This window comes from Cetorhinus maximus, chromosome 5 (assembly GCF_964194155.1).
Source record: "Cetorhinus maximus chromosome 5, sCetMax3.hap1.1, whole genome shotgun sequence".
NCBI classification, from domain to species: Eukaryota; Metazoa; Chordata; class Chondrichthyes; order Lamniformes; family Cetorhinidae; genus Cetorhinus; species Cetorhinus maximus.
This window is the reverse complement of record NC_135883.1, coordinates 52,249,117-52,275,669: the sequence shown is the minus strand read 5'-3', so window position 1 is coordinate 52,275,669 and position 26,553 is coordinate 52,249,117. Positions and strand designations below refer to the sequence as shown.

Genomic DNA, 26,553 nt, shown 5'->3' with positions numbered 1-26,553 from the left:
ATTTTGAGCAGATGTACAATCTCAGTTTCTCTCTTCCATCAAGGTCTTTTAAGACCCATTTTACCAGAGACAAGAAGAATGTTTTTAAAGCAAGATTATACAGTCACAATATCATCAGTTATGGCAAACAAATCACCACAGCTACACCACCCTCTCTGCTTTTTATTTATTCTGAACAATCACTATTTAATTATTCTTTACAAAGCTACAAATTAAAAAGTACCTACATAAAGCATACAATCGATGATTAGTGAAAAAAAACACTTCACAACTGATTTCTGGAAAGTCTTCTAATGTAACAGCTTTAAAAAAATCAGGGGTTCTGACACTTATTTTTACTTGAACTAACACTGCATGAGCAGACCTTGTTAAGATGCGATCTGCTCTATTGCAGTGGTTTTGCTGGCATAACTCAAATTGATTCCCGAAAGCACTGGAATGCTATGACACCCTTATTTGGACATGATTTTCAAAACAGCCTGCTCCACATGTTCAGATTTGGTTTACTCCACATTGGCCATCATGTCTATGATGCTTGCACAATACAAAATGACTAATGGTTCCAAAGATGACTTCTCTTGGCTACTAATCAATATATAGCAAAGGAAATGGCAGTCTCCCATTACAGGCCAAATATTTTGCAGTTAAAACCTAAGAATAATCAGATTTAACCCAATTGTTTTGGTTGGGAGAGGGAGTTACCCCCTGGAGAGGCTGCCTCTAACCTTTGCTAAGAATCTGATTGAGTGATTTGGCTGCAACACATTAAACTGTCAAAAAGAAAATCACCATCTAATATCTCAAAGACACCATGATATTGCTACCAAGGTGCGCATTTCCCCAAATATTTTTAAACAATGCTTTTGAACAATCTTAAATCATAGAGTCATAACAGTCATTATGGTGCAGGTGGTGGTCATTTGACCCATTGAGTCTATGCTGGCTCTCTGTGGAGCAATCCAATCAGTCCCATTGTCCTGCTCTAATCCTGTAGCTCTGCAACTTCATTTCCTTCAAGCGCTCATCCAATTTCCTTCTCAAATTATTGATTCTCTCTGCTTTCATCACCTTTGTAGGCAGCAAGTTCCAGGTCACTATCACTTGCTGCATAAAAAAAGTCATTCCCCATTGCATTTCTTGGCCTAAACCTTAAATCTGTGTCCCCTAGCCCTTGTGATATCAGCTAATGGGAACACCTTTTCTTTATCTACTTTATTTAAACCTGTCATAATCTTGTACAGCTCCATCAAATCTTCCCACAATCTCTTTTGCTCAAGGAGAACAACCCAGCTTCTCCAACCTTGCAGCTAAAATCACTCATCCTTGGAACCACTCTAGTAAATCTCCTCTGCATCCTCCCAAGGCCCCTCACAGTCTTCCTAAAGTTTGGTGAACAGAACTGGATGCAAAACTCTAGCTGCGGCCTAACCAGGGCTTTTATAGGTTCAGCATAAGTGTCCAGCTTCTGTACTCAATACCTCTATTCGTGAAGCCAAAGATCCCATATGTTTTGCTAACTACTCTCTCGATATGTGCTACCACCTTCAAAGGTCTATGCACATGAACCCCCAGGTCCCTCTGACCATGTACATTCTTTAGAACTGTACCATTTGGTCTCTATTGCCTCTCCCTATCTCTTCTGCCAAAATGCATCACATCACACTTCTGTGTTAAATTCCATCTGCCAATTGCCTGCCCATTCTCATGGACTATCTAGGTCCTGCTGTACTCAATTAGTTTCATCCTCACTGTTTGCCACTCCTCCAGGTTTGGCATGATTGTCAAACAATAAAATTTTGCCCTGTATTCCAATATCCAAGTCATTTATATAAATCAAACAAGCAGTGGTCCTAATAATGACCTTTGGGAACACCACTGTTTACCATCCTCCAGTCTGAAAAATAACCATTTACCATAACTCACTGTTTTACATCATTAAGCCAATATTTTAATCCATGCTGACACTGACCCTTCTATTGCACGAACCTCAATTTTGTTAACCATCCTTTTATGTGGAATTTTAATTAGATCTTTACGTGGAATGTTCTTAACCAATCTTTCCTGTGTCGGAACACTTTTGCTTAGTACAAGATTATTACCAAACACCAGAAAATACCCGTTAAAGAGAATAGAAATGGCTATAAGGAATTGAAATAACAGGGTTAGAGAGTTTGTTACGTTATTAAAGCCAATGGACTTGGCTCTAAGTGTAAAAGGGTTAAAAGTGGCGGTCACTGAAAGTGGACGGAGGCAATGCTTTTGCCCGTTTGTTAGACTGTTTGCCTGTAAACAATATATCTTAAAAATTAATGAACTGATTTCAACGAAACTTGGTGCACAGATAGGATCTGGACCAAGGAAGAAGTAATTAGTTTTTGGCCAAGATGCAGATCCGGATCCTGGAATTTTTTTAAGGATCTGTTAGCATTAGGAGATAGGGCAAATTGACTTTATCTTTTAGAATGTTGTTGATTGTTTTAAAATGTTGCGGATTACCACAGCTGCTGTGGTGGAATTTGTTGCAGCTGTCAAAATGTGCGCAGCGTTTTCAGAGCAGCTTGTTGAATGTGGATTGGCCTGAAGCCTCCCTCAGTGAGATGGAAGCTCTTAATGAAAAGGTTTATTTTTTCAGTTTTGTAGTTATCAACCAGACAGGGGAAAACCTCAAGGAAGAGTAATAATTGTATTAATGTTGAGGTATGCACTCGGCTGAGTAGCCTCTTCACTTGTAGTATCTTAATTGAGTGTTTAATTGTATTCAGGTGATGGGCATTTAACTGGTGAATCATTTATATGCTTATATACTGAAACTTTGGTTATTGGATTTGAAGGTGTATGTTTGTAATGTGCATCTCTTTAAATAAAAGCTTATAAGTGTGTAAAGATCAGGCTTCAATTCTATTAATTGTCTGGCTATCTGAAATAGAATATTGACTGCTTTGTGTTCGATGGCACTCACTTATTAAACCCTCGTCACTGGCTCTAATAATACTGGACACCAGTAAAATGATGCTATGAGTATTGTCCAGCATTGCTCAGGTGCTGATGAGAGAAAATGTAATGTACAACATCATTGTCATTTCTGCTTAATTAGATATATCCGTATAAAGCTGGGCAGAGACTTTTGGAAAATATTGTTATTTCTGACAGAAAATCTGACACATGCAAAATTGGTCTGTGACTTGGTCTAACTGGATCCTGACCTGTTTATGTCATTACCAACCTCTGGTTTCAGTACTACCAGAAGTGCAAAGTAAGGGCGGTGGAGCTTCATGGAGGGACCCCCCCCCCAACTATGAACACAAATGACTTGCCAACATCCCAAGATTTTGAAACATTTGTAAAGACTGATGAAATATTGATTTATCTTCAAATCGTACAAAACTATGGCACAATAAGTGTTAATAATATTTGTGTGGGTGAAATAGTGCAAAAGATCTAAGGATGCATTAAGAGTTTAGGAGAATCCAAAAATGTTCTGCTTATGGTGATTTTGGCAAATGTCTATAGCTGTATGTGAAGTTGATGAAAATGCTACTTATCTTCTGGTGTTGCAGCTCAAGTTCATGGTATTCAATTACCTACATGGTATTTCTACTTGAAAGCTACGGGCTAGGTTTTCTCTCCCGAGGAAAGTACTTGAGTCCGGAAATTTTCTGGCTTGGGAAAAACATGGTGTGATTTTTGCTCCAGGGTTGGGGAGTTGGGGGGGGGTAGATTTGGTGCTAGAATCAGGCTCACTTCATCCCAGTTGCTTTCTTATAAATTAGGGCCTCTAGCCCTCACCCTTCACACCCCTTCAATCTCCACCCACCCTCATGTCCCTTCATAGCCCCTATGCCAAGTTAGTGCCAACTCATGCCAACCCATGGTCCTCCACCCACCACTCTTTGCTCTTACACATTTCTTGCCAACTAGTACCAGTATCACACAATATCGAGCATAGGCAAACCTCAGGTGGCAAGTTGAGGTGAAACAAAATAAAGTTCCAAATATCTTTACTCAGTTCACAATATTGTTTACGGTCAGAAGTAGGATGATATCAGATTGTCTTCCTTCAACTGCACCTTCCAAACCCAGCGACCTCTACCATCCAGAAGGACAAGGGCAGCAGGTGCATGGGAACACCACCACCTGCAGGTTCCCCTCCAAGCCAACCCATCATCCTGACTTGGAACTATATCACTAGTCCTTCACTGTCACTGGGTCAAAATCCTGGAATTCCCTCCCAAACAGCACCATGGGACTACAACACATGGACTGCAGTGGTTCACCACCAGCTTCTCAAGGGCAATTAGAGATGTGCGTTAAAAAAATGTTGACCTAGCCAAAAATGTCTATGTCCCAGGAAAGAATAAAAAAAATACCCATTCAGAAAAGCCCATTCAATACATTTGAATTCCCCCAAGTATTTAATCCCTTATAAAAACAAACATTTGTATTCATAACACCACAAAGACAGCTAATCCTTTAACAACTTCTTGGATCTGTCAATTCAAACTGCACATTTATAACACCAGCCCGCCACCCCCCAATAAAGGGAAGCAGCCGAGCATTAATAATACTATAATGATAGCACTTATGGTTATGTCAAAAAAGAGCTACTGAAACTGTTGGAACAATTTTTTTCAACTCTCTCAAAGGCAGGCAGTTTTATCAGTTTTTAAAGGGTTAGTCATTTAAATAACTTGACAGCTGATAGTTCTACAGACAGTAACATCCTTCAAGAACATTTATGTCTTCTCTAAAGATTCTTAACCCCCACACTGTGAGATAAGGCCTTTGCTTCAGAGAAAATAGGGTTTGTTTGAAGTCGGCACAAAGTTCAAATGGTCTGGCTGAATTTTTCCCACCTGTAGGAGGCACAGCCCCCTCCTTTTCCCCTATTGGTGAGAATAGGGTCTGTCATCCTACAGCAAAATGAACATTCCCCAGAACAACAGGAAGGAAAGAGGCAATAAAAATGTTTTTTAAAAACCTTGTGTATAAAGCTTCAGGCAGCTTTCAAAGCCTCCAGATCTTAGGAAATGACTGGATTCAATGCATAAAATCACCCAGCAAAAAAATGATACCCAGGGATTCTCATGTCACTACAGCACAGTCTGTTTTGACATGTTGCCACTTTCTCCTTTAATTCAAAGTCCTTCATCTTCTGATCACACCAAGAGATAATACGAAAATAGAGGGCATCTTCTGAAATCTGTATCAGGTGACTGAAATTCCATGGGGGAGAAGGCTAACGAAACAGTGTGGTGTTTTTAACATAACACATATGAAGTGCAGTTTATTCAAGTTTTGCATACATTAGTTCTTTCTAAAGTTGTTTCACTGATTAAGCCTTAAGTTGTCTTATCATGAACTTTTTGTTTTAGATTTTTGACTTGAAAAAGTAGAGATTAAGCTAACTACAACACTAATTATGCAGTCCTTTAAATCCTGACAAAATCAAAATAGCAATCGTATTTACAATCAATGGGAAACTGTTCATGCCAAAAAATACTGCTGAGGGAAGCAAACCCAGCAGTTATACCAGGAGCGTCAGTGCCCTCAAACACCCACTCCCCAACCCAAGGTGCCTGGGGGAGCACACCTAAATAGTATAGCCCCAGCACACACATCCTGATCACCAACTAGCCCATGGAGGCTGGAAGCTCCTGTGCCCATTACAGTTTAGGAGGGTTTACTTTTTTTTAGGATAAAAAGGTTTTTAAAAAAGGATAACTTTTTAAAAGTCACCATTTGTTCAAGGATCCAGGTCCCTTCCGTTCAGCGAGGTCCATACACCTCATTTCTTTGGGTAGATATGCCTCAACATCCACACTGTGTCCTACCAAGGCCAGGGATGCAGGACTGCCCGGCAGGTCAGGTTAGGGGAGAACAGAGTTTCTTCCCCAGAGAAGACCCTTTGAAAATTGCCAGAGAGAACCATAACCCCATATATCCTCATCCCAGTCCATACTTCATGCCTTTGGCTGCACTGCTACCAGAGTACAATAGGAATGCGCTGAAAGACCCACAGATTGACAAACTGTGCAGTCTGACGGCATATTTATCTTTAACCATGTATTAAGGCTGCTGACATTCTGTTTAACTTTCTGGATGGTACAGAGTGTGCCAACAACAACAATGAACTGATTACACAAGCTCAAGATCACATGTGCCCAGCTACTTCCAAGTTAGGTTCGTACCTTGGACTTGTGGTGACAGACTTTCCCTGCTGTCAGAGAGCGTCTAGACGGAGCAGCCAAGCGAGAAAACAAACAGCAGGCCCATTTAAAGCTCAGTGTGCTTTTGGCCAGAACAAAATAATAACTATTTATATCTCCTGTCAGTGGCAATTTGCCTCCAGCTGGCAAAGAGGAAAAACTTTGAGGTCTATCTTCACACCACAGCATGAACATGATTATAATACAATGCTGTCAACCAAATGAGGTTGCATGAAGCAGCACCTTTCCAATATATCTGCAGCATGAAATTCAGTATCATCACTATTACTCAGCAACTGTGGCAATATAGAATGCAGCCACAGCTTTAGAATAACTTTCCCCATTCAGCTGAGACATAACGGAATTTAGCAATAATGAACACTAGGGAGTAGGCAGTAGGTCCAAACTGATGCTGCAGTTGACTTCAGATCAAAAGTCACCCCAGCAGTCAATCAGCCTTCCTTTATTTCTAAACCTATGAAAGGAACACATGTCATTTATTCTTCATGTGTGTTAATGCATGCTGTTTTTTTTTAATGATCCTTTTGTAGTGCGGGTTAGTGTTAAAAATAATCTAGATTTATCTGGTGTATTGACATGTAAAGTTAGCAATTTATTATTCCATCTCACTGTCTTTGAGAGATCAGTAATGCCAACTTAATCAATGTACAAAGAAAGTCTATAGCAACCAATACTGATATTCTTCAGCATCCTATTCTCTCTCTTTAAGGTTCACAACACAAATGTAAAATGTAAAATGCAAGTGTACGAATCTGCATATATTTGTACAATGACCCTAAGGTATGAAAGTTAACCTGGCATATATGAAGCGTGGCAATAGGCAGTTAGAATAGAATAGTATGCAAGTATCCTTAATTAATTCAAGTGTGATCGCAAATAAACAATAACCAAGCTGCTTAATTGGAACTTTGTAAATGTTTCAGAAAAGCTTCAAATTGAATTCTGCATTAAAATGTAGTATTTTATGCAAAGGGCAAACAGAAGAAACATGATGCATTAAAGAATATGTCACAACTGTTATGAAGTGATTTAAATCAGAAAACAGAATAGTTTATTCGAAACAAGTCAATTTTAAATTAAGTGCAGTAACAAGATACTATAAAAGTTAGAGAAAAAAAACCCAGAAACTGGTACGATGTGTTAGTTACTTGACAAATTTAACTCCTTGGTAAGTTATATAAATAATGTCAACAGAATGCCAAAAAATTAAGCATCATAAATGCAGATCATATAATAAAGGATTGCAAGTAGAGTGCGTGCAAAATTACACATATATCAGAGTTTATATGCAAAAAATCCAAGTGCTTGGTTGAGATGCCCAACTAAAATTTTAGCATGCTTGCTTTCTAGAAACTGATTTATATTCTGCTGGTTTCTCCACTTGAATTGGAATAATTAGTGCAGAACAAATTCCTATATAGAGTCAACTGAAGATCTCAAATTTTTTGATGGATGCTCGATATATGAAGAATGTAAGGTACTCTTTACTCATTAGCAAACATTTATCAAAATAATGTAGATAACACAAGGACAGTGCTGCTGAACATACTCATAAAGTGCTAGATGCCCAAACCTTACAAGACCAAAGCCCAAACCTATCTTACCCACTTTCAGTTATGTTGTACAAATGTGCCATGCAAAGCATGCAATTGCAGACAATACAACTAGCCAAAGAAACTTTACTGGTTAACTGAAAAAGCCAAGCATAAGATACTAGAAAGATAAAGACAATAAAATGGCAATGGAACACGAATAGCAAAGGCACTTACAGTTGTTCTAGAGAGACAAGTCCCTTAAATGCTTGCCTGTCAAGTGATTGGATTTCATTCTTGTACAAATAGCTGAAACAAGAAATAATCAGTAGTATTAGTGACTGGCCACCTATAGCACTAAACAGGCATTTTGGCCATCTGAGCAGATGTTGTCTTTTGGTGGGTATGCAAAGATAATATTTTTAATAGCCATTTAAACAGATGCTGAAATTTATACAGAAACACTAACCTTTAAAGGAAATTAAATCCAGTTTAGACAGTGGCCTTCTAATCTGATGTTAATGGACTACTAAGATCAAAAGGAAAAACTGCAAATACTGGAAATCTTAAAATAAATGCACAAAATCCAGGAAATACACAGGCCAGTCAGCATCTGTGATGAAAAACGAAAATTAGGAACAGGAGGAATTAGGCTACACGGACCATCCAACCTGCACTGTCATTGAATAAGATCCAGGCTGACTTTCTGCAATCTAATTTTCCTGTCCTATCCCTTGATATTTTTAGGGCCCAAAAATTCATCAATCTCAGCCTTGAAGATATTGCTCAACCGAGCATCCAAAGAAATTTCTCTTCATCTCAGTTTTAAATGGTCAAACACTTATCCTGAGATATCCTTAGATCTAGGCACTCCAGCCAGGGAAAACCTTAATTATCTACCCAGTCAAGCCCTCTAAAAATGTAATGCATTTCAGTGAGATTGCCTCTCACTCTCCTAAACTCCAGAGCACATGGGCACATTTTACTCCATCTGACCTCAGAAGGCAGCCTTCTCAACCTAGGATTCAATCTAGTGAATGTTTGTTGCTTTCCCTCCAGAGGAAGTATATCCTTCCTCTGGTGAAGTGACCAAAACTGCACACAATAATCCAGATGTAGTCCCAACAAAGCCCTGTACAGTTGCAGCAAAATTTCCTTACTCTTATACTCCAACTCCCTTTCAATAAAGGCCAGCATAATCTCTCTGCTTTCCTAATTATTGCATGTTAACTTTGATTTGTGTACAATAATACCCAAATCCCTCTGAATACCAACATTTCCTAGTCTCTGATATTAAAAAGACAAGTTATGATATTTCAGTTGTGCACCATTCAGTGGGTATTTCCAACATTTTATGTTTTAATTTCAGACCAATGGACTAATGCATTTTTTAAAAAATGATCGCTTGTCAGCCCAATCTGACAGGATAACTACACTGAATCTTTGATTGAGATATGCCTGTGTCAGGCTTATAGCATCTATATTTATCATGAAAAGGATGCTGAAAGTGCAATGCACTTAGCAGAGTTAATAGAACAGGCATTACAATCTTTACTGTACTTTCATAAACACCAGCAAAGCAGAAAAGGGAAATAAAAACACTTTGGATCAGTATGGTTTACTGTGTAATTACCTAGGCCACACCAGACAACTGCTATAACAGAGTGAAACAGGGGAAGCCATACAATAGCAGAAATGGAAAAAAACATTAAGAAGGTATGGTCTGGATTTTCACCAAGCTGGGTTGACTCGGTAGGCTTTTGAAAACGGCAGGCGGGTCCTAATTCCAGGGGTCCTGACCGCATTCCTGGGCTACATGATTTTTGGGAGTGCCTTCCTGTCAGAAGCCTTCCACATCCGGCACCCCTGGCCCAGCCAGCTCTATGCCAGGGATAGGTATCTCCTACTCTGCCGCAATTTTCATGGAGTTGGGCCAGGTTTTTAAACAGTCGTAGTCTGCATGAGGGAATCTCAAAAGTTTAGTTCAAAAAGTTCCCCTCATGCCCCCTATGCCAGGCTCAGGCACTTCCATGCCCTTTGACCCATTGTATACTTTCTATATCCAATGTTCACCACAGTGAAAAGAAGGATGTGGGAAAAAAAGGCTTTGAAAATGTGTAACCCTTTGACCATTTTCCTCTATGCTTGGAAAAAAAGGACTGAAGTACATAGGGGGTGGATGTAAGGGCAGACCTGGCACAGGGGGCATGAGGCGATATAGGGGTATGTGGAAGGGCAGAGCCTGGCATTGGGGGCATGAGGAGGGCCTTTTGAACTTCAGTTTTAAAAGATCCCCTCATGCAGACTTGAATAAGTGTCAATCATCAGGCCCGTTGAAATTTCAAAAACCCCAACACTTACTTACGCCAACAAAAATTGTGAACTTGACAAGAGATCAGAGGAGCCTGAGCTGCCAATCAAACATTGTTTCCCCTGGGGAGCAGTGTTCTTTTATTCTGTTTCCCCTGGGGAGTAGTGTTCTTTTATTTTTACAGATATCTGGGCTCTCAGCCAAGCAGTGAGGGGGCATGAGCTGGCATGGATGGGGCATGGGGAGTGTTTGGAGGGTGAAGGGGTGAGGGCCGAGGGCCTTTGTGCCTTTTTTTTCCAATGGGACAAAGTTCCATGGCACGGACACGGACCTTTTAAACAGCCCACTCATGGTTGTCTCTGCACTTCTTCCCAGGTTGGGTGGCCCAACTCTAGCTTGCACCTGGCCCCCAGCAATGAAGATCCCACCTGGGCGGGCAGTTTCTCCCGACACTGGTGGGCTGAGCCGGGAATCTTCCCAACTTCCCCTACCCACCTCGAGGATCGAAATCCAGGCCCATATGTCATGTAAATTGAGGTGAGAGGGGGGAGAAATTAACAGATGAAGGCTTTGGCCCAAATCTTCTGATCTCCGGATTGTCAGAGTCAAGACGTATGACAGAAAATGAGCTAGAATCGGAAACTTGGGACAGATCCGCGATACTTAGCTGGGTATTTACACAGCAGACATTAAACCGATTAAAGCCTGATCTAACACCTGGGTACCTCCAAAGCCAAACTGCCCCCAACCCCCAAATCACACCCCCTGACCTTCCCAACTACCCTCCAAACCACACGGCCTAACCTATCCACACCCCCCCACCCAGGCTAAACTATGCACTCACCCAACCACCCAGTCAGTCTGGACCTTTAAACTTACAAGACAGATTCCAGCAGCTAATGCCATAAAAAGGGGGCATGCCCTCTCTTCCCCCAAATCTACTCCGACGGATTTCCTCGGGGGACGCTGCGCTGTGCATTTCTTTGACAGTCAGGATCATAATATCCCAGTAGAAATGCACAGCAGTGCCAATTCGCAAGATTCAGGCCAACAAATTATACAAAATAAACCGGATGCCAATGTAGCTAATTCAGAACTCCTTCATACCATGAGGAGGAATAAGGCTGAAGTTTATTTTTTTTAAAATTTGATTACCTTTTTAATATAGGTCAATTTTGAGTGTGAATGGGGTGTTAACAATATAACTCAAGACTAACATATTTAGAACAAAACAAAATCTAAGAACAAGAACTGTCCAAACTGTCACAGATGTAAGGTGCCAGGTTCTTGTTTCCTTCTCCCTCTCTCATTATCATACTATTGTTTATCTCACTTCCTCTAATCTCAGAATCTCTACACTTCAGCTTCACTCTCTCTCTTATCCCCACAACAGCGATGCTTTCAATCTCTCTCTCCTCCTCCCTGAGCTTTCTCCCTCTCCTCCTCCCTGAGCTTTCTCCCTCTCCCCTCATCACTCACCATTCCCCTCGGACTTCCCCCTCTCTCTTTTCTCCACTTATCTTCCATCTCCCCCTCTAACTCCCTTCAACCTCTATTTGGCTTTGTGCTTCCTTTTCGCTCTCCTTAAATCTTAACCTCTATTCTTTTTTTTAAAAAGAACATCATGGCTCTGTTAGGAGGTATGTTAGAGTTAACAGTATTGAGGCTTGGAGCAGGTAGACTAGGGCATCGATATTAGCAGTCTCAGCATGTAGGAATTGATGGGAAAGATGGAGGTATTGATGGAGATGGTAAGATCGGAGAACATCTTGGCGGTTTACCTTCAGCGGAGGGAGAGAAAAGGTGCTTGTAGCCTGTTGGGTTATCTGGCAAAGCAGCAGGGCGAATAAATTGTCAAAGTTCAATAACCTTTTCAGCTTTTTTAACGGCTATTTTAAGAGATTCAGTTACTCTTTGACCGGTAATGCAAGTCTTCAAAGCTACCAGTGCTCCTGATCGCAGCATAGTCACAGATGAGCAAGACAAGTTTTATTAATCAAATGTGCTCACCTCAAAAAACCTTAGTACTAGAAACAACTAATATTCTGGTGGGAAACAATACAATCAAGCATTGTTGCTAGCTCTCACTAAGAGCTCCATACAGATAATAATTCTCTTCCTCCTCCAGTTGACAATTATCTCACAAATCCATTATCTTACATAACCCATCAAGGGGACAGGGTTCATCATTATTGTATGAGCTTACGTCAGCTTGGTGCACCCCTGTTCAGCGAGAGCCATTTGATTCCCATTGACCAATAGTCATTTATTTTAGGAAATTATTTGAGAGGTGAGCACTTTTCATTGCTAGTGCTCACCTTCCTCAGGTGTGGTTCTGTGCTGAGGCTGGGAGACAATACAAGTGAAGTAGGGCAATATCTTTTCTCCTTCAATGTGGAGCTGCTAGGTTGGCTGACATTGAGAAGACTGAACATTGCAGAGAGGCACCATAAGGTGGAATACATAATTATGTGAGAGGTTAGCCATGCTAATATCAACAGACATGTGCATCCATTGACTGGGAGAACTTACAGAGGGGTGAGGGGAAAGTTGGGCAAGACTAGAGATATCTGGATATGCTGAGCAGCAATTCAAGCATGTGATGCAACAAGCAAAGAAATCTAGATGCTAGATTCAATACAGAGGAGAACAATGATTAATGAGCCAGAACAATACTCCCAGGCATCCCAGGGCAGCAGAACAAGAGGAAACAAACATGTAAAAGGAAAGTCTAGGATAGACGACAAGTTTTATTTCTTACACTACGCGATCAACTGCTGGAATTGGGTGCTGGGAAGGCTAGTAAAGGCCAGGACAATGCTATCTTTTTTATATTAAAAAATATGTCGCACTAGGATTCAGTAAGGTTGTTATTCTGAAGGATGAAACCCATCAGGACAAAGGTCTAGCTTAATTCAAACTATATCTAGTGACCATCTGCATTTTACAATAACAGAGAGCACTTCAAGCTACGTCTGAATCTCACATTGAAATCCACATCTCTCCCACAAAAATCCAAATCCAGCAAATTATGCAAAAGATTGGAACCATATGAAAACTGATTAGGCCAGTTAGAGGTTGGGGCTTGACCCTGGCAACAGTAACCAGACTATGCTGTAGAATACATCAATTTTTCTCACTTTAGTGCACCACAAGGTTATTTGCATTCCACGCCAGGGAGATGTTGTCCAGAAGCAGTTTCACTGTCATATCGCTTGCTGATAACAGGCACTCTATCTCATTGCATCCTCCATTAACCACATTGCTATGGCACTGTCTCCAACTTTCTACCCAACATTAAGAATTGGATCAGTTAAAACCTCCTCCGGCTTAAGGTTGCCAAAACTGAAGCAATCCACTTTGGCATCTGCTTATACGTACTTGCCTTCAAGTCTCAACTCCACCTCCATGCATTTTTTCCACCTTTGGTTTACCCCACATGCATGGAACTTCGACTATTACTCAGGTTCTTCTCCATATCCAAATCAGACACTGCAACTACTTACATTTCTGCAACATTTTCCAACAGCACCCCTCTCTCCCTCTGTTGCCAAAACCCACTCCATAGCTTTCTCACCATTTAGCTGAACCGCTTCGTCGAGCCTTCTCAATTCTACCACTCACAATGTAATTATCGTCCTCACCTTTAGCTCCCTGCACAGCCTTGCCCCTGCGCAGCTCCATGATTTTCTCCAGCACACCATCTCTTTCTCCAACTCTAACATGCTACTTGTTCGCTGCTCTGCCGCTCGTGGCTGCTCCTTCAGCCACCTTGTCCCCATTCTCGGGAATGCCATTCTTCAGCATTTATGATTTGAATTATATTGGATGCTGTTGTGCTCACAGTGGGGGGTGGCTTGCCCAGGGGGAGTACAGCTGCCCAGCGATCATTTAATGGCTAACTGACCCTCAGAGACAGGAAATTCCAACACAGAACTGCCAGCGAATCAGAGGTCGACAGTCTTTGATGCACTGGTAACACCAGTAGGAGCAGTGGCTACTGCTGGTACTGTGCTTGGGCAACAAGGATGTGATGGATTTGAACTTTTAAGTATTTAGGGTTTGGGCAGCCGGGGGGGGTGGGGGGTTTGCCTGTGGTGAGGTGAGGCCTTCATTGGGCCAGGAGGCCAGTTAAGGAAGGAACTCCATCTGCCCACCACCAGTCCGTGCAGGGAAACCTGCCAGGATAGCCATCTGGCGTGAAGCTCTCCTGCTGCCGGTTAAAATGTCATTGTTGGCCACTTGTCAGCTCAAGCCTGGATATTGTCCAGGTTTTGCTGCATTTGGACATGGGCTGCTTCAGTATCTGAGTCGTCGTGAATGGTGCTGAACATTGTGCAATCATCAGCAAACACCCCCACTTCTGGCCTTATGATGGAAGGAAGGTCATTGATGAAGCAGCTGAAGATGGTTGCGCCGAGGACACTACCCTGAGGAACTCCTGCAGTGATGTCCTGGGACTGAGATGATTGACTTCCAACAACCACAACTATCTTCCTTTATAATAGGCATGACTCCAACCAGTGGAGAGATCCCCCACACCCCTCCCCCCCACCCCCCCAACCCCGGATTCCCACTGACTCCAGTTTTACCAGGGCTCCTCGATGCCACACTCAGTCAATTATTGCCTTGATGTCAAGAACAGTCACTTTCACCTCACCTCGGCAGTTCAGCTCTTTTGTCCATGTTTGACCTAAGGCTGTAATGAGGTCAGAAGCTGAGTGACCCTGGCAGAACCAAAACCGAGCATCAGTGAGCAGGTTATTGCGAAGTAAGTGCCATTTGATAACGCTGTTGATGACCCCTTCCATCACTTTACTGATGATCGAGAGTAGACAGATAGGGCAGTAATTGACAGGGTTGGATTTGTCCTGCTTTTTCTGGACAGGACATATCTTGGCAATTCGCACATTGTCGGGTAGATGCCGGTGTTGTAGCTGTGCTGGAACAGCTTGGCTAGGGACACGCTAAGTTCTGCAGCACAAGTCTCCATTACTATTGCTGGAATACTGTCAAGACCATAGCCTTTGCAGTATCCAGTGCCTTCAGCCCTTTCCTGATATCACACGGAGTGAATCAAATTGGCTGAAGACTGGCATCCGTGATGCTGGGGGCCTCTGGATGAATCAGAGATGGTTCATCCACTCAACACTTTTGGCTGAAGATTGTTCAGGGTTCTTCAGCCTTATCTTTTGCACTGATGTGCTGGGCTCCTCCATCATTGAGGATGGGGATATTTGTGGAGCCTTCCCCTCCCCAGTGAGTTGTTTAATTGTCCACCACCATTCACAACTGGATGTAGCAGGACTGCAGAGCTTAGATCTGATCCGTTGGTTGAGGGATTGCTTAGCTCTGTCTATCGCTTGCTGCTTATGCTGTTTGGTATGCAAATAGTTCAGTGTTGCAGGTTCACCAGGTTGACGCCTCATTTTTAGATATGCCTGGTGCCCTCCTGCACTCTTCATTGAACCAGGATTGATCCACTGGTTTGGTGGTAATGGTAGAGTGGGGGATATGCCAGGCCGTGAGGTTAGATTGTGTTCGAGTGCAATTCTGCTGCTGCTGCTGCTGATGGCCCACATCGCCTCATGGATGACCAATCTTGCGTTGCTACATCTGTTTGAAATCTATTTAGCACAGTGGTAGAGCCACACAACACGATGGAGGGTATGCTCAATGTGAAGGCGGGACTTTGTCTGCACAAGGACTGTGCTGTGGTCACTCCTACCGATACTATCATGGACAGATGAATCTGTGGCAGGCAGGTTGGTGAGGATGAGGTCAAGTATATTTTTCTCTCTCACTGGTTCCCTCACCACCCACCACAAACCAGTCTAGCAGCTATGTCCTTTAGGAATTGGCCAGCTAGGTCAGTCGTGGTGCTACCGAGCCACTCTTGGTAATGGACATTGAAATCCCTGATCCAGAGTACATTCTGCACCCTTGCCACCCTCAGTGCTTCCTCCAAGTTGTGGGTTGATTCATTAGCTGAGGGAGGGCGGGACGTGGTAATCAGCAGGTGGTTTCCTTGCCCATGTTTGACCTGATGCCATGAGAGTTCATGGGGTCCTGAATTGATGTTGAGGACTTCCAGGGCAACTCCATCCCGACTGTATACCACTGTGCCGCCACCTCTGCTGGGTCTGTCCTGCCATTAGGACAGGACATACCCAGGGATTGAGACTGTGGTGTCTGGGACATGATCTGTAAGGTATGATTCCGTGAGGGTGACTGTTGCTTGACTAGCCTGTGGGATAGCTCTCCCAATTTTGGCACTAGCCCCCAGATGTTGCAGGAGCGACAGGGCTGGATTTCCCATTATCATTTCCGGTGCCTAGGACGATGCCCAATGGTCCGTCCAGTTTCATTCTTTGTTATTGATACAACTGAGTGGCTTGCTAGGCCATTTCAGAGGGCATTTAAGAGTCAACCACATTACTGTGGATCTGGAGTCACATCTTGGCCAGACTAGGTGAGGATGGCAGATTTCCTTCCCGAAAGGACATGAGTGAACCAGATGGGTTTTTATGACAGTCGACAATAGTTTCATGGTCCAGGTTTTTATTGAATTTGAATTCCACCTTCTGCCATGGTGGGATTCGAACCAGGGTCTCTGGGTTGCCAGTCCAGTGACAGTATCACTACACCACCACTTCCCCGCATGATTTAATAGAGAAGCGAGCAATAATACAGATAATAATGACCAAGCAAAGAGTTAAAACAATTATGACTGGGAAATGATACACTGCATGGCTTGGGACATGAGAGAAATACTAGCCCGTTTGGACACAGAGTATAAGTTGGGTCAGAGAGACAGTCCAGTAATTTACAGACATGCACAGAAAGATAATCACATTCAGGAGTGAAAAATATATCAATCCATTGATTGAGGGAAGGGAAAATGGTGCAGTGTGAAGGATGGTCAGAATTATAGCACAATAGTGCTTCTGTTTGATTTAATTATTTGATATCACATTTGAAAATAAGGAAATGTCAAGTTCATAGTTAAATTGCATAAAGTGATAACACACAATTCTACAGCAATGGAAATAGTTGTCAAGTTCTAGTTCACAATTTTGCCTTCACTGATAATTGTAATTTCAACTGAACCAGTGTGCAAATATTTATTATTCCAATTCCAAATAATGTCGGCCAATGGCAATTTATCGATTGCTGTTTATTAATCCTAATGCAATTTACATTCTTCAGACTCAACCTGCAGATTAAGTACGCGATGTGCGGAATACATGGACATTATCTAACTGCATAATCTCCTTTGTCAGATAGTTTTTCAAAAATTCTGAGCACAGCATCTGAGCCCTTGGTGGTGACAACCTTTAGAAATTGCATCTCCTACTGTGGACAACACAGCATTGCCCAAGATATATGATGTTGCAGAAGATTCCTGCATTTTGGGGCTGTGCCTTTAATTTAGGCTAAAATGAAGGGGGTCATGTGACTTGTTCTGAAGCCTGCCTAACAACAAGCTTGGGTGAAGTGGCTGTTAAAGCTTAAAAAGAGGCCCGGCTTTATGCTGGAAAGAGGGTGTAAAGAGATCACATGTGGAGACAATGGCAGCAGCATCTGTGTTTACAGTGGTTAGACTATCAGCCTCCGAAGTCCAAGGAAGGTATGGAGAATGTCAGGTTGTAAATGGTTATACTTTAAACTGTCCATTTACTTCCAAGATATAATAGAGTTGGGGTCGAAAGAACAGCTAAACAGCATTTCTACCTGGATACAAGGCCCATGGAGATCGGGGCTTTGAGAGGGGAAGGATTTCCAAGATATCCCTGAAAACTCTCAGACACAGGCAGTCTGCTAGGTTCCGGGAGACAGGGAGCAGCTGGATTCCAAAGTCTCTATGGTTCATTGCGCAGGAATGCAGGTGGGAGTTTGCATTCAGGTTGATAAAACCAAATTTGACAAGATTTGAAACAAGGCTGGAAGATACGCCTGGCTTACATTAGGGGGAGAATTACCAGGAAAAACCGCCTCTGTGAAAAATAGTTCTGGTGTTAAAAGTTACCAGGTTGAGAAAGGAAGGCAACGGAAGTAAACCCTCAAGAGCTAAGAATCACTTTGGACTGAGTCCAGGAAAATGGAATGGCTTCTTAAGGGGCAGTATAAGTGCAGTTCTCCCTCAGTACTGACTCTCAGACAGTGCCGCACTCCCTCAGCACTGATCCTCTGACAGTGCAGCGCACCCTCGGTACTGACCCTCCGACAGCGCAGTACTCCTTCAGTACTGACCTCCTGACAGTACCACAATCCCTCAGTACTGATCCTCTGACAGTGCAGAACTCCCTCAATACTGATCCTCCAACAGTACAGCACACTCTCAGCACTGACCCTTTGACAGTGCACCTGTGAAGTGGGTTTTACAGTTGTGTTAAAAGTAAAAAGAGAACTGCCTACAAAGCAAGTGTTTAGTCAAAGTGTTTTTTTTTTCATTTTTGATTTCTACCGGGATCGTAACATTATTTTTTTTCAATGTGCCAGTGAAACCAAGTGTGGAACATAACAGCAGCTGATTATTGTATCTGCTTGTCAACCGAAAACATTAAGAAATGGGAAAACATAAGATTGAAAAAAATAATGTTAAATCTCAGGTTCTAGTCACCATACACAAAAATACAATAGGTAGGATTTTGCTCGAAAACTGACATTGTTTTAATGAGACTCGCTGTTATTGATGTGCAGCCAGCAAACTCAAGGGGATTCAGAGAAAAGCCACCACAAGTCATGAATTTCCAGAACTTTTTGGACAATTTACACCATTCCACCATTTGCTTCACACAAAGTCTATTTTGCCTGGTTAATTAAGAATTTTCTTGATTTGTATATTAATCGCCCATTAAATTCACATCAGAAAGTTAAGTCTGGTAATTAAGAGTCTATAGCAATATCAATCAACTTCTCTGGCCCAGAAAGGGAACAATGGCCCAAACCTTCCAGTCTCCAGATTGCCAGAGACCGGACATAGGACCGAAGATATGCATTGGGACCCTGTGGAAGTCTTGATGCGTGGACCTGTGTGGGAGCTGCTGGCAAGTTTCAACTTTAGATGGACAATTCCCCTTCTCCCCGGGATTCTCCATGAACCTCTCGAACTCCAAGTCACAGTCAGAGGCTACAGACAGTTTTGTGGTACTTACTGGAAATGTCAGACAGATTAAAACTGTTGTAGGGTGTTGGTTACAGTTTGGTAGGTCTGAAAAAGTCTTTGTAGTCATGCGTAGGTTAACTCTAAGTCTATATTGACTCTTAGAACTATTTACAAATATACATTAAAGGGTACAAGCTAGGATCTGTCTCCATACTTGCTGTTAGGTATAGCTCTGTGGTCTGTTACATCACTGGTACATTAACGCTATATGTGCTAGACTCTTACACCACAAAAACCAAGTCTAAATTGGAAAATTAATGGGGTGGTAAATAGTGAGGTGGATAGCCTTAGATTACAAGAGGATAAAGACAGGCTGGTCAGATGGGCTGATCAATGGAAAATGGAATTTAATCCGGATAAGTGTGAGGTGATGCACTTGGGCAGGACAACGAAGGCAAAGGAATACACGATGAATGGTCGGACCCTGGGAAGTACCGAGGATCAGAGGGACTTGGTGTGCATGTCCACCGGTCCCTTAAGGTAGCGGGATAGGTAGATAAGGTGGTTAAGGTGGCATATGGGGTACTTGCCTTTATTAGCTGAGGTATAGATATAAGAGCAGGGAGGTTATGCTGGAACTGTATAAAACGCTGGTTAAGCCACAGCTAGAGTATTGCATGCAGTTCTGGAATCCGCATTATAGGGAGGATGTGAATGCACTAGAGACAGTGCGGAAGAGATTTACCAGGATGTTGCCTGGGCTGGAGAGTTTTAGTTATGAGGAGAGATTGGATAAGACTGTGGTTATTTTCCCTGGAGCAGATGAGATTGAGGAGGGACATGATTGAGGTGTATAAAATTATGAGGGGCATAGATATGGCAGGAAGGAGCTTTTCCCCTTGGTGGAGGAATTAATAAACAGGGGGCATAGATTTAAAGTAAGGGGCAGGACGTTTAGAGGGGATGTAAGGAAGAATTTTTTCACCCAGAGGGTGGAGGGAATCTGGAACTCACTGCCTGAAAGGGTGGTAGAGGCAGAAACCCTTATAACATTTAAGAAGTATTTGGATGTACACTTGCGATGCCATGGCATACAAGGCTATGGGCCTAGTGCTGGAAAATGGGATTAGAATAGTTAGGTACTTGTTTGACCGGCACAGACTCGATGGGCTGAAGGGCCTTTTTCTGTGCTGTAGACCTCTATGACTCTATCTGGGTAACTACAAAATCAATTCCCCAATTACCCCCCAACAAGACCTGACTATCCCCCAACCCAACTATACCCTTGGCCACCCTCCGACCCAATCACCCCGCCCAACCACACCCCAAGACTTGACCTACCCTACCCGACATACTCACGTACCCATTCACTGATTCACCCATCCACTAACATTCATTCATCCACTAACATTCAAACTTACCATTAAGCAGCTCGTGCCACAAAAAAGGGTGTATGTCCTGACTTCCCCCAACTCTACTCTGCTTTGACGGAGATCCCCAATGGATGTTGTGCATTTCTGTGGAAGCCCGGCTTGGAAGGTCTTTGTAGAAATGTACAACAGCGTCAAGTAGAGAGAATTTTCAAATGCAGCAGCAATCCAATGATCATTGCCGCTACTTGATCTGGGTCTATATAAAATGTTCAAACTCATTCCTTCAGGTACTTGCAGAGTTTTTAAAGATCTTAAATTTTACAATTGTCTTGCTTTTTTTCTTTCTTCTCCCTTTCTCAAATCCAATCTCTCTTTCATTCTCTTTGTGCCCAATATGAATCTAATTCACTCTCCTTCTCCGTGGTTTCTTTGTTTTTGCAATCCCTAAATCTCCATGGTTAAGGAGCTATACTATTGATCACACTGTTCATTAAGGTCTCAGATGTACGGGTACACTTGTCATACTGATATCAGCTCACATGTTCACCAATTTCCAGAGCAAAAAAACAGAGCTAAAGGATTCAGGGAGAAGTCTAATTAATGGAGTGCAGCTCATTGTAAATATCAGTATTTAAAACAACTAATAAAACCACCCATTGACTTAGCTGTTTCTTAACACCTAGCTGTCTTACCTGGCTAAGTAAAAAGGCAGGTGAGATAGCTCAGTGTTAAGCAATTTCTAATGCTGTAAAAAGTTGAGCAGTGCATTAGGGAACTTGGAGCCCAAGTACAGTGAGTTGCTTTTAAGTAGCTCCAAATACTTGACTTCTGGAAACAAATGTTACCAGAACTGTTTTATTGTTATACTTCAAAATATGTATTATACTGATTGATCTCTAGTGTTATCCCGCAATCAGAGTCCATAATAGTGCATACAATAAACATATAATAGAATGAAGATGACAGAATCCCTGCACACAATATAAACACATATGATTGTATATGTATACTGAAGAAATTTAATTAATGTCTGGACACAATAAATGTACACAAATGGCGAAACTAAAGAAGAAATGTAGAAAGCATGTAAAATTGAATGGCAAAAACAGGCCAGCTGGAACATCAAGGCTGCTCCATACCTCCTGATGGTTTGAGCACAACATTTCCCATCTCATGCTGAAGCAGTTAAAATTGGAATTGTGGCAAAATTGAAGGAGGAGATATCTCAGAAGGTTGTAGAGTTGAAGGAGGTTACAAAGGTAGGAAGGTTGGTCCTATAGAAAGTAAATCTGGGGAATGAATAATGGAAAATAAGGAGATGCCAGGTGAATTGATTGGTATTTTGCATCAGTCTTCACTGGAGAGGATAACAAGTAACATTCGAGAAATGGCTGTAAGTCAGCAAAAGGGAGGAAGGGAGGAACTCAAGAAAATTACAATCACCAGGGAGGTGGTACTTAGCAAAATGTTGGAACTGCAGTTTGACAAGTCCCCAGGTCCTGATGGATTTCATTCTAGGGCCTTAAAAGAAGTGACTAATGAGATATTTGTGTAAAAGCAAAAAACTGCAGATGCTGGAAATCCAAAACAAAAACAGAAACAGAAATACCTGGAAAAACTCAGCAGGTTTGGCAGCATCGACGGAGGAGAGCACAGTTGACGTTTCGCGTCCTCATGACCCTTCAACAGAAGTTCTGTTGAAGGGTCATGAGGACGCGAAATGTCAACTGTGCTCTCCTCCGCCGATGCTGCCAGACCTGCTGAGATATTTGATGTGCTGGTTTTACTTTTCCAAAATTGACCAGATTCAAGGAAGGTTCCATTAGATTGAAAAATAGCTAATGTAACTCTGTTATTCAAATAGGGAGAGAGACAGAAAGCAGGAAACTATAGGCCAGTTAGCTTAACATTTGTCACAGGGAAATTGTTAGAAGCTATTATTAAAGACATTATAGCAGGGCACTTAGGTAAATTCAAAGTAATCAGGCAGAGTCAACATGGCTTTGTGAAAGTGAAATCATGTTTAACCAATTTACTGGCGTTCTTTGAATAAATAACAGGTGCTGTGGATAAAGGGGAACCGGTGGATGTACTGTACTTGGATTTCCAGAAGGCATTTGATAAGGTGCCACATCAAAGGTTATTGCAGTAAATAAAAGCTCATGGTGTAAGGGGCAACATATTGGCACAAATAGAAGATTGGCTAGCTAATAGGAAGCAGTGAGTTGGCATAAATGGGCCTTTTTCTGGTTGGCAGGATGTGATCAGTGGTGTGCCACAGGGATCAGTCCTGGGGCCTCAGCTCTTTACAATTTATACAAATGATTTGAATGAAGGGACTGATGGTATGATTACTAAATTTACTGATGTCACAAACATAGGTAGGAAAGTAAGTTGTGAAGAGGACATAAGAAGGCTATAAAAGAATATAGATAGGTTAGGTGAGTGGGCAAAGATCTGCAAACAGACTATAATGTAGGAAAATGTGAAGTTGTCCATTTTGGCAGGACAAATAAAAAGGCATATTATCTAAATGGAAAAAAATTGCGGAGCTTTGAGATGCAGAGGGATCTGGGTGTCCTAGGGCATGAATCGCAAAAGGTTAGTATGCAGGCGCACCAATTACTTAGCAAAGCTAATAAAATGTTATCATTTATTGCAAGGGGAATTGAATGCAAGAGTAGGGAAGTTATGTTTCAGTTGTACAGGGCATTGATGAGACCACATCTGGAATACTGTGTACAGTATTGGTCTCCTTACTTAAAGGTGTAAAGGCATTGGAAGCAGTTCAGAGAATGTTTACTAGATTAATACCTGAAATGGGCAGGGTGTCTTACGAGGAAAGGCTGGACAGGCTAGGCTTGTTTAGGCTGCAGTTTAGAAGAATAAGGCGACTTGATTGAAACATATAAGATCCTGAGGGGACTTGACAGGGTGAATGTGGAGAGGATGTTTCCTCTTGTGGGAGAATCTAGAACTCGGGGTCACTGTTTCAAGATAAGGGGTCCCCCATTTAGGACAGAGATGAAGAAATTTATTTTCTCTTGACAGTTGAGACAATTTGGAATTCTCTTTCTCAAAAGGTGGTTGAGGCAGAGTCCTTGAATATCTTTAAGGCAGAGGTAGATAGATTCTTGATAAGAAAGGGGGTGAAAGGTTATCAGGTGTAGGCAGGAATACGAGGTTAAAATCAGATCAGCCATGATCTTATTGAATGGCGCAGCAGGCTCGAGGGACTGAGTGGTCTACTCCTGCTCCTAATTTGTATGCTGATATGAGGGGCGAGGTCATGGAGAGGTTTGAAAACACAAGGGCGAGAATTCTAAAAAAAAGCTAGGCTAGAAGAACTAAAACAGTAATACTCTACACTACACACCTTTCATAAGGTTACTGACAGGGGTGTTTGAAAATCCAGGAATTGATCAGCACAGCCTTCTCATATGACCAGCGTATGGAATTGCAGCCTCATACTCTTATCACATCAAGAGGAACTCCTATTAAAATGTGACAGTACAGGTATAACAACGTGGACACAACATACATATACACATTATATGTATGTATATATATATATTACATATATAATATTGAAGTCATTATGTCTAAAAGAAACTGTTCATCTGTTCTAACACTAAGGGTGGACAACTGAAAGATTTACTTATTTTCTCAGTGGTATAATTTAACTAATTGTTGTGTTGTTTACATGATATTCATACAAATTTTTCTATTTTTGTATGTCTATTTCAATAAGTTTTCACTGTAAATTTACTGTGTTATTTCAGTTATTTGCAGTAACTTACATTTGTATAGTGTTTTTCAAACAGCAAAAGGTGCTTCACAGAAGCAGAGCAGACAACAATCCAATGCTGAGCCAAAATATTAGGAGCAGTGACTAAAAGTTTGGCCAAAGAAGTGGTATTAAGGGGTGGGGTTGGGGGTGGAGCAGGGAAGTTTCTTAGGGCAGGAGAGGAAGATGGAAGGTGAAAAGGTTTAGGGAGGAAATTCCAGAGCTTAGGCCCTATAAAGTTGATGGCACAGATGGTTATGGTGGGATGAAAGGAGTGGAAGATACACAAGAGACCAGATATAGAAAAATGCAGTCCATGTTTATTTGTGCGTCGACTGTTATTGCAATTAGGACTATTTGCTTCTGATATTCAGTACAAGAAAAAAATCAAGAGTCACTTGCAATTTATTTTTACATGTTACAGGCCTATATTTAGGAGTGTTTAATTTTGCTGTTTTTCTAGGTTTCCACAAAAGGAGAAAAAACAAAACTGAAAACAATGAAGCATGATTCTACAGTCCGCAGTTACAATTGAAACTCATCATAAATAAGGGGAACCATGTTACCACATGAATTTTAGTCTTTTCCCAACATTTTCTGTTGATATCAAAAATCTCTTTCTCACAATAAAGCTAATTGTCTACCTGTTGGCCACTGCCCTTTGATTCCCACCTCTGGCAGCATTGCTCGGAGGCAGAAATAATTAGGGTAGCACTAGTTTCCTTCCAGTCCTGCCTCCATGGGACTGGGAAGATTCCGCCCATAGCATCTGTGATTCTCCATGCTCAGTTTTGATCAGGGAGAAACAGTTTTTGCTTTATTTTGGGATAGTTTAAAAACTGATCAGCAGAAATTTCTCGATTTGTCACATTGTTCCCCTATCCCGAGGGAAGTCAGTTGCTTGCTGGTGCCTCTCAAGTGGCACTTGCGAGAACCTGTTATCTTGCTCAAGTGATCTGGTCTAAATAATGCCAACTCGTCTTTCTGATTAAAACATTCAGAATTTATAGATGATCACTATATTGTTTGCTTCTAACAATTTATTTGACTTTAAGCTTTTAATAGGCTACTTGGTTTACAAGTGATATTCATCCCTCTACTTTGACTTCCCTCTCAACACATGGCTCTGTATATAACAAAAAAAGTGTTTGGATCATGGGGAGGATATTCACACCCTCAAGCCTGCTCCACTATTTAATTAAACTATGGCTGATCTGCACCTCTACTCCATTCACCACCTTTGCTTCACAATGTCTCAATGAAGATCTTTGGATCTCTGTCTTGAAAATTTCAATTGACCCAGAATCCATGACATGAGCCTGAGCACTGAGGGTATGTGTGCTACCATCAGCCACACAGGAGTCAAATGTTCACAAATGCAAGGTGAGGATGTCAGGACTATCCTCACTACATTTCATCATTATCCTCCACAAATCTTGCAGTTATTGGGGCCTCACGAGCGCACCTACCTCATCTGGCCAGTGTGATGGCCTCATCACCGGCATCCTCGCCTTAGAGGTTCTCATCACCCTCATTCCCTTTGATGTCCTCCTCATCGGAGATGTGCAGCTCTTTCTTCTGCTCCTCAGCCAGGTTGCAGCGCCAGGTTGTGTAGCATGCAGCAAGCTAGGATGGCATGTGGCACCCTCTGGGGATTGTATTGCAGTGCTCCACCAGACCTGTCAAGGCACCAAAACCTCATTTTCAAGATCTCAATCGTTTGCTCCACCAAAGTCCGGGTTGCAGCATGAGTTGCGTCATACCGTTTCTCGGCTGCAGTCTGAGGCCGCTGTACATGCCTCATCGGCCACGTCCTCTGCAGGTAGCCCTGGTCCCAGAGGAGCCAACCTGCAGCCTCTGTGGACCCTGGAAGATCTGAGACCTGCTGAGGATTTAGGAGTCGTGGACGCTCCCTGCAGGTCTGCTCATTTCCAGGATACGTCTGTGGTGGTCACAGGCCAGCTGAACATTCAGCGGGAGGAAGCCCTTGCGCTTCACATACTGCGCTGCTTGTTGCTACGGAGATCTAAACAACACATGAGTGCAGTCGATGGCGCCCTGCACCTGTGGAAAACCAGAGATCTGCACAAATCCCAGCGCTCTTGCCTCCTGGCTTGCCTGATCCCGGTCGAAATGCACAAAGTTGTGTGCCTTCGCAAAGATGGCATCTGTGACCTCCTGGATGCACCTGTGGGTGGAGACTTGCAAGATCCC

The 26,553-nt window shown here is 42.2% G+C and overlaps 1 protein-coding gene across 3 annotated transcripts in view; it reads right to left on the bottom strand.

Annotated features, from left to right (window-relative positions):
- The window catches only part of LOC144680647 (peroxidasin homolog), a 242,312-nt gene that overhangs the window by 88,093 nt on the left and 127,666 nt on the right, over positions 1-26,553 (bottom strand). Inside the window, exon 4 of one of the 3 annotated variants that reach the window (XM_078541867.1) lies at positions 7,997-8,068. The exons of 1 other annotated variant lie outside the window; for it this stretch is intronic. In XM_078541867.1, the coding sequence (XP_078397993.1) occupies positions 7,997-8,068 (72 nt within the window). Of the gene's footprint in view, positions 1-5,736; positions 5,839-7,996; positions 8,069-26,553 lie in introns of those variants that run through there. One more of the 3 variants, XM_078541869.1, reaches the window with a different exon arrangement.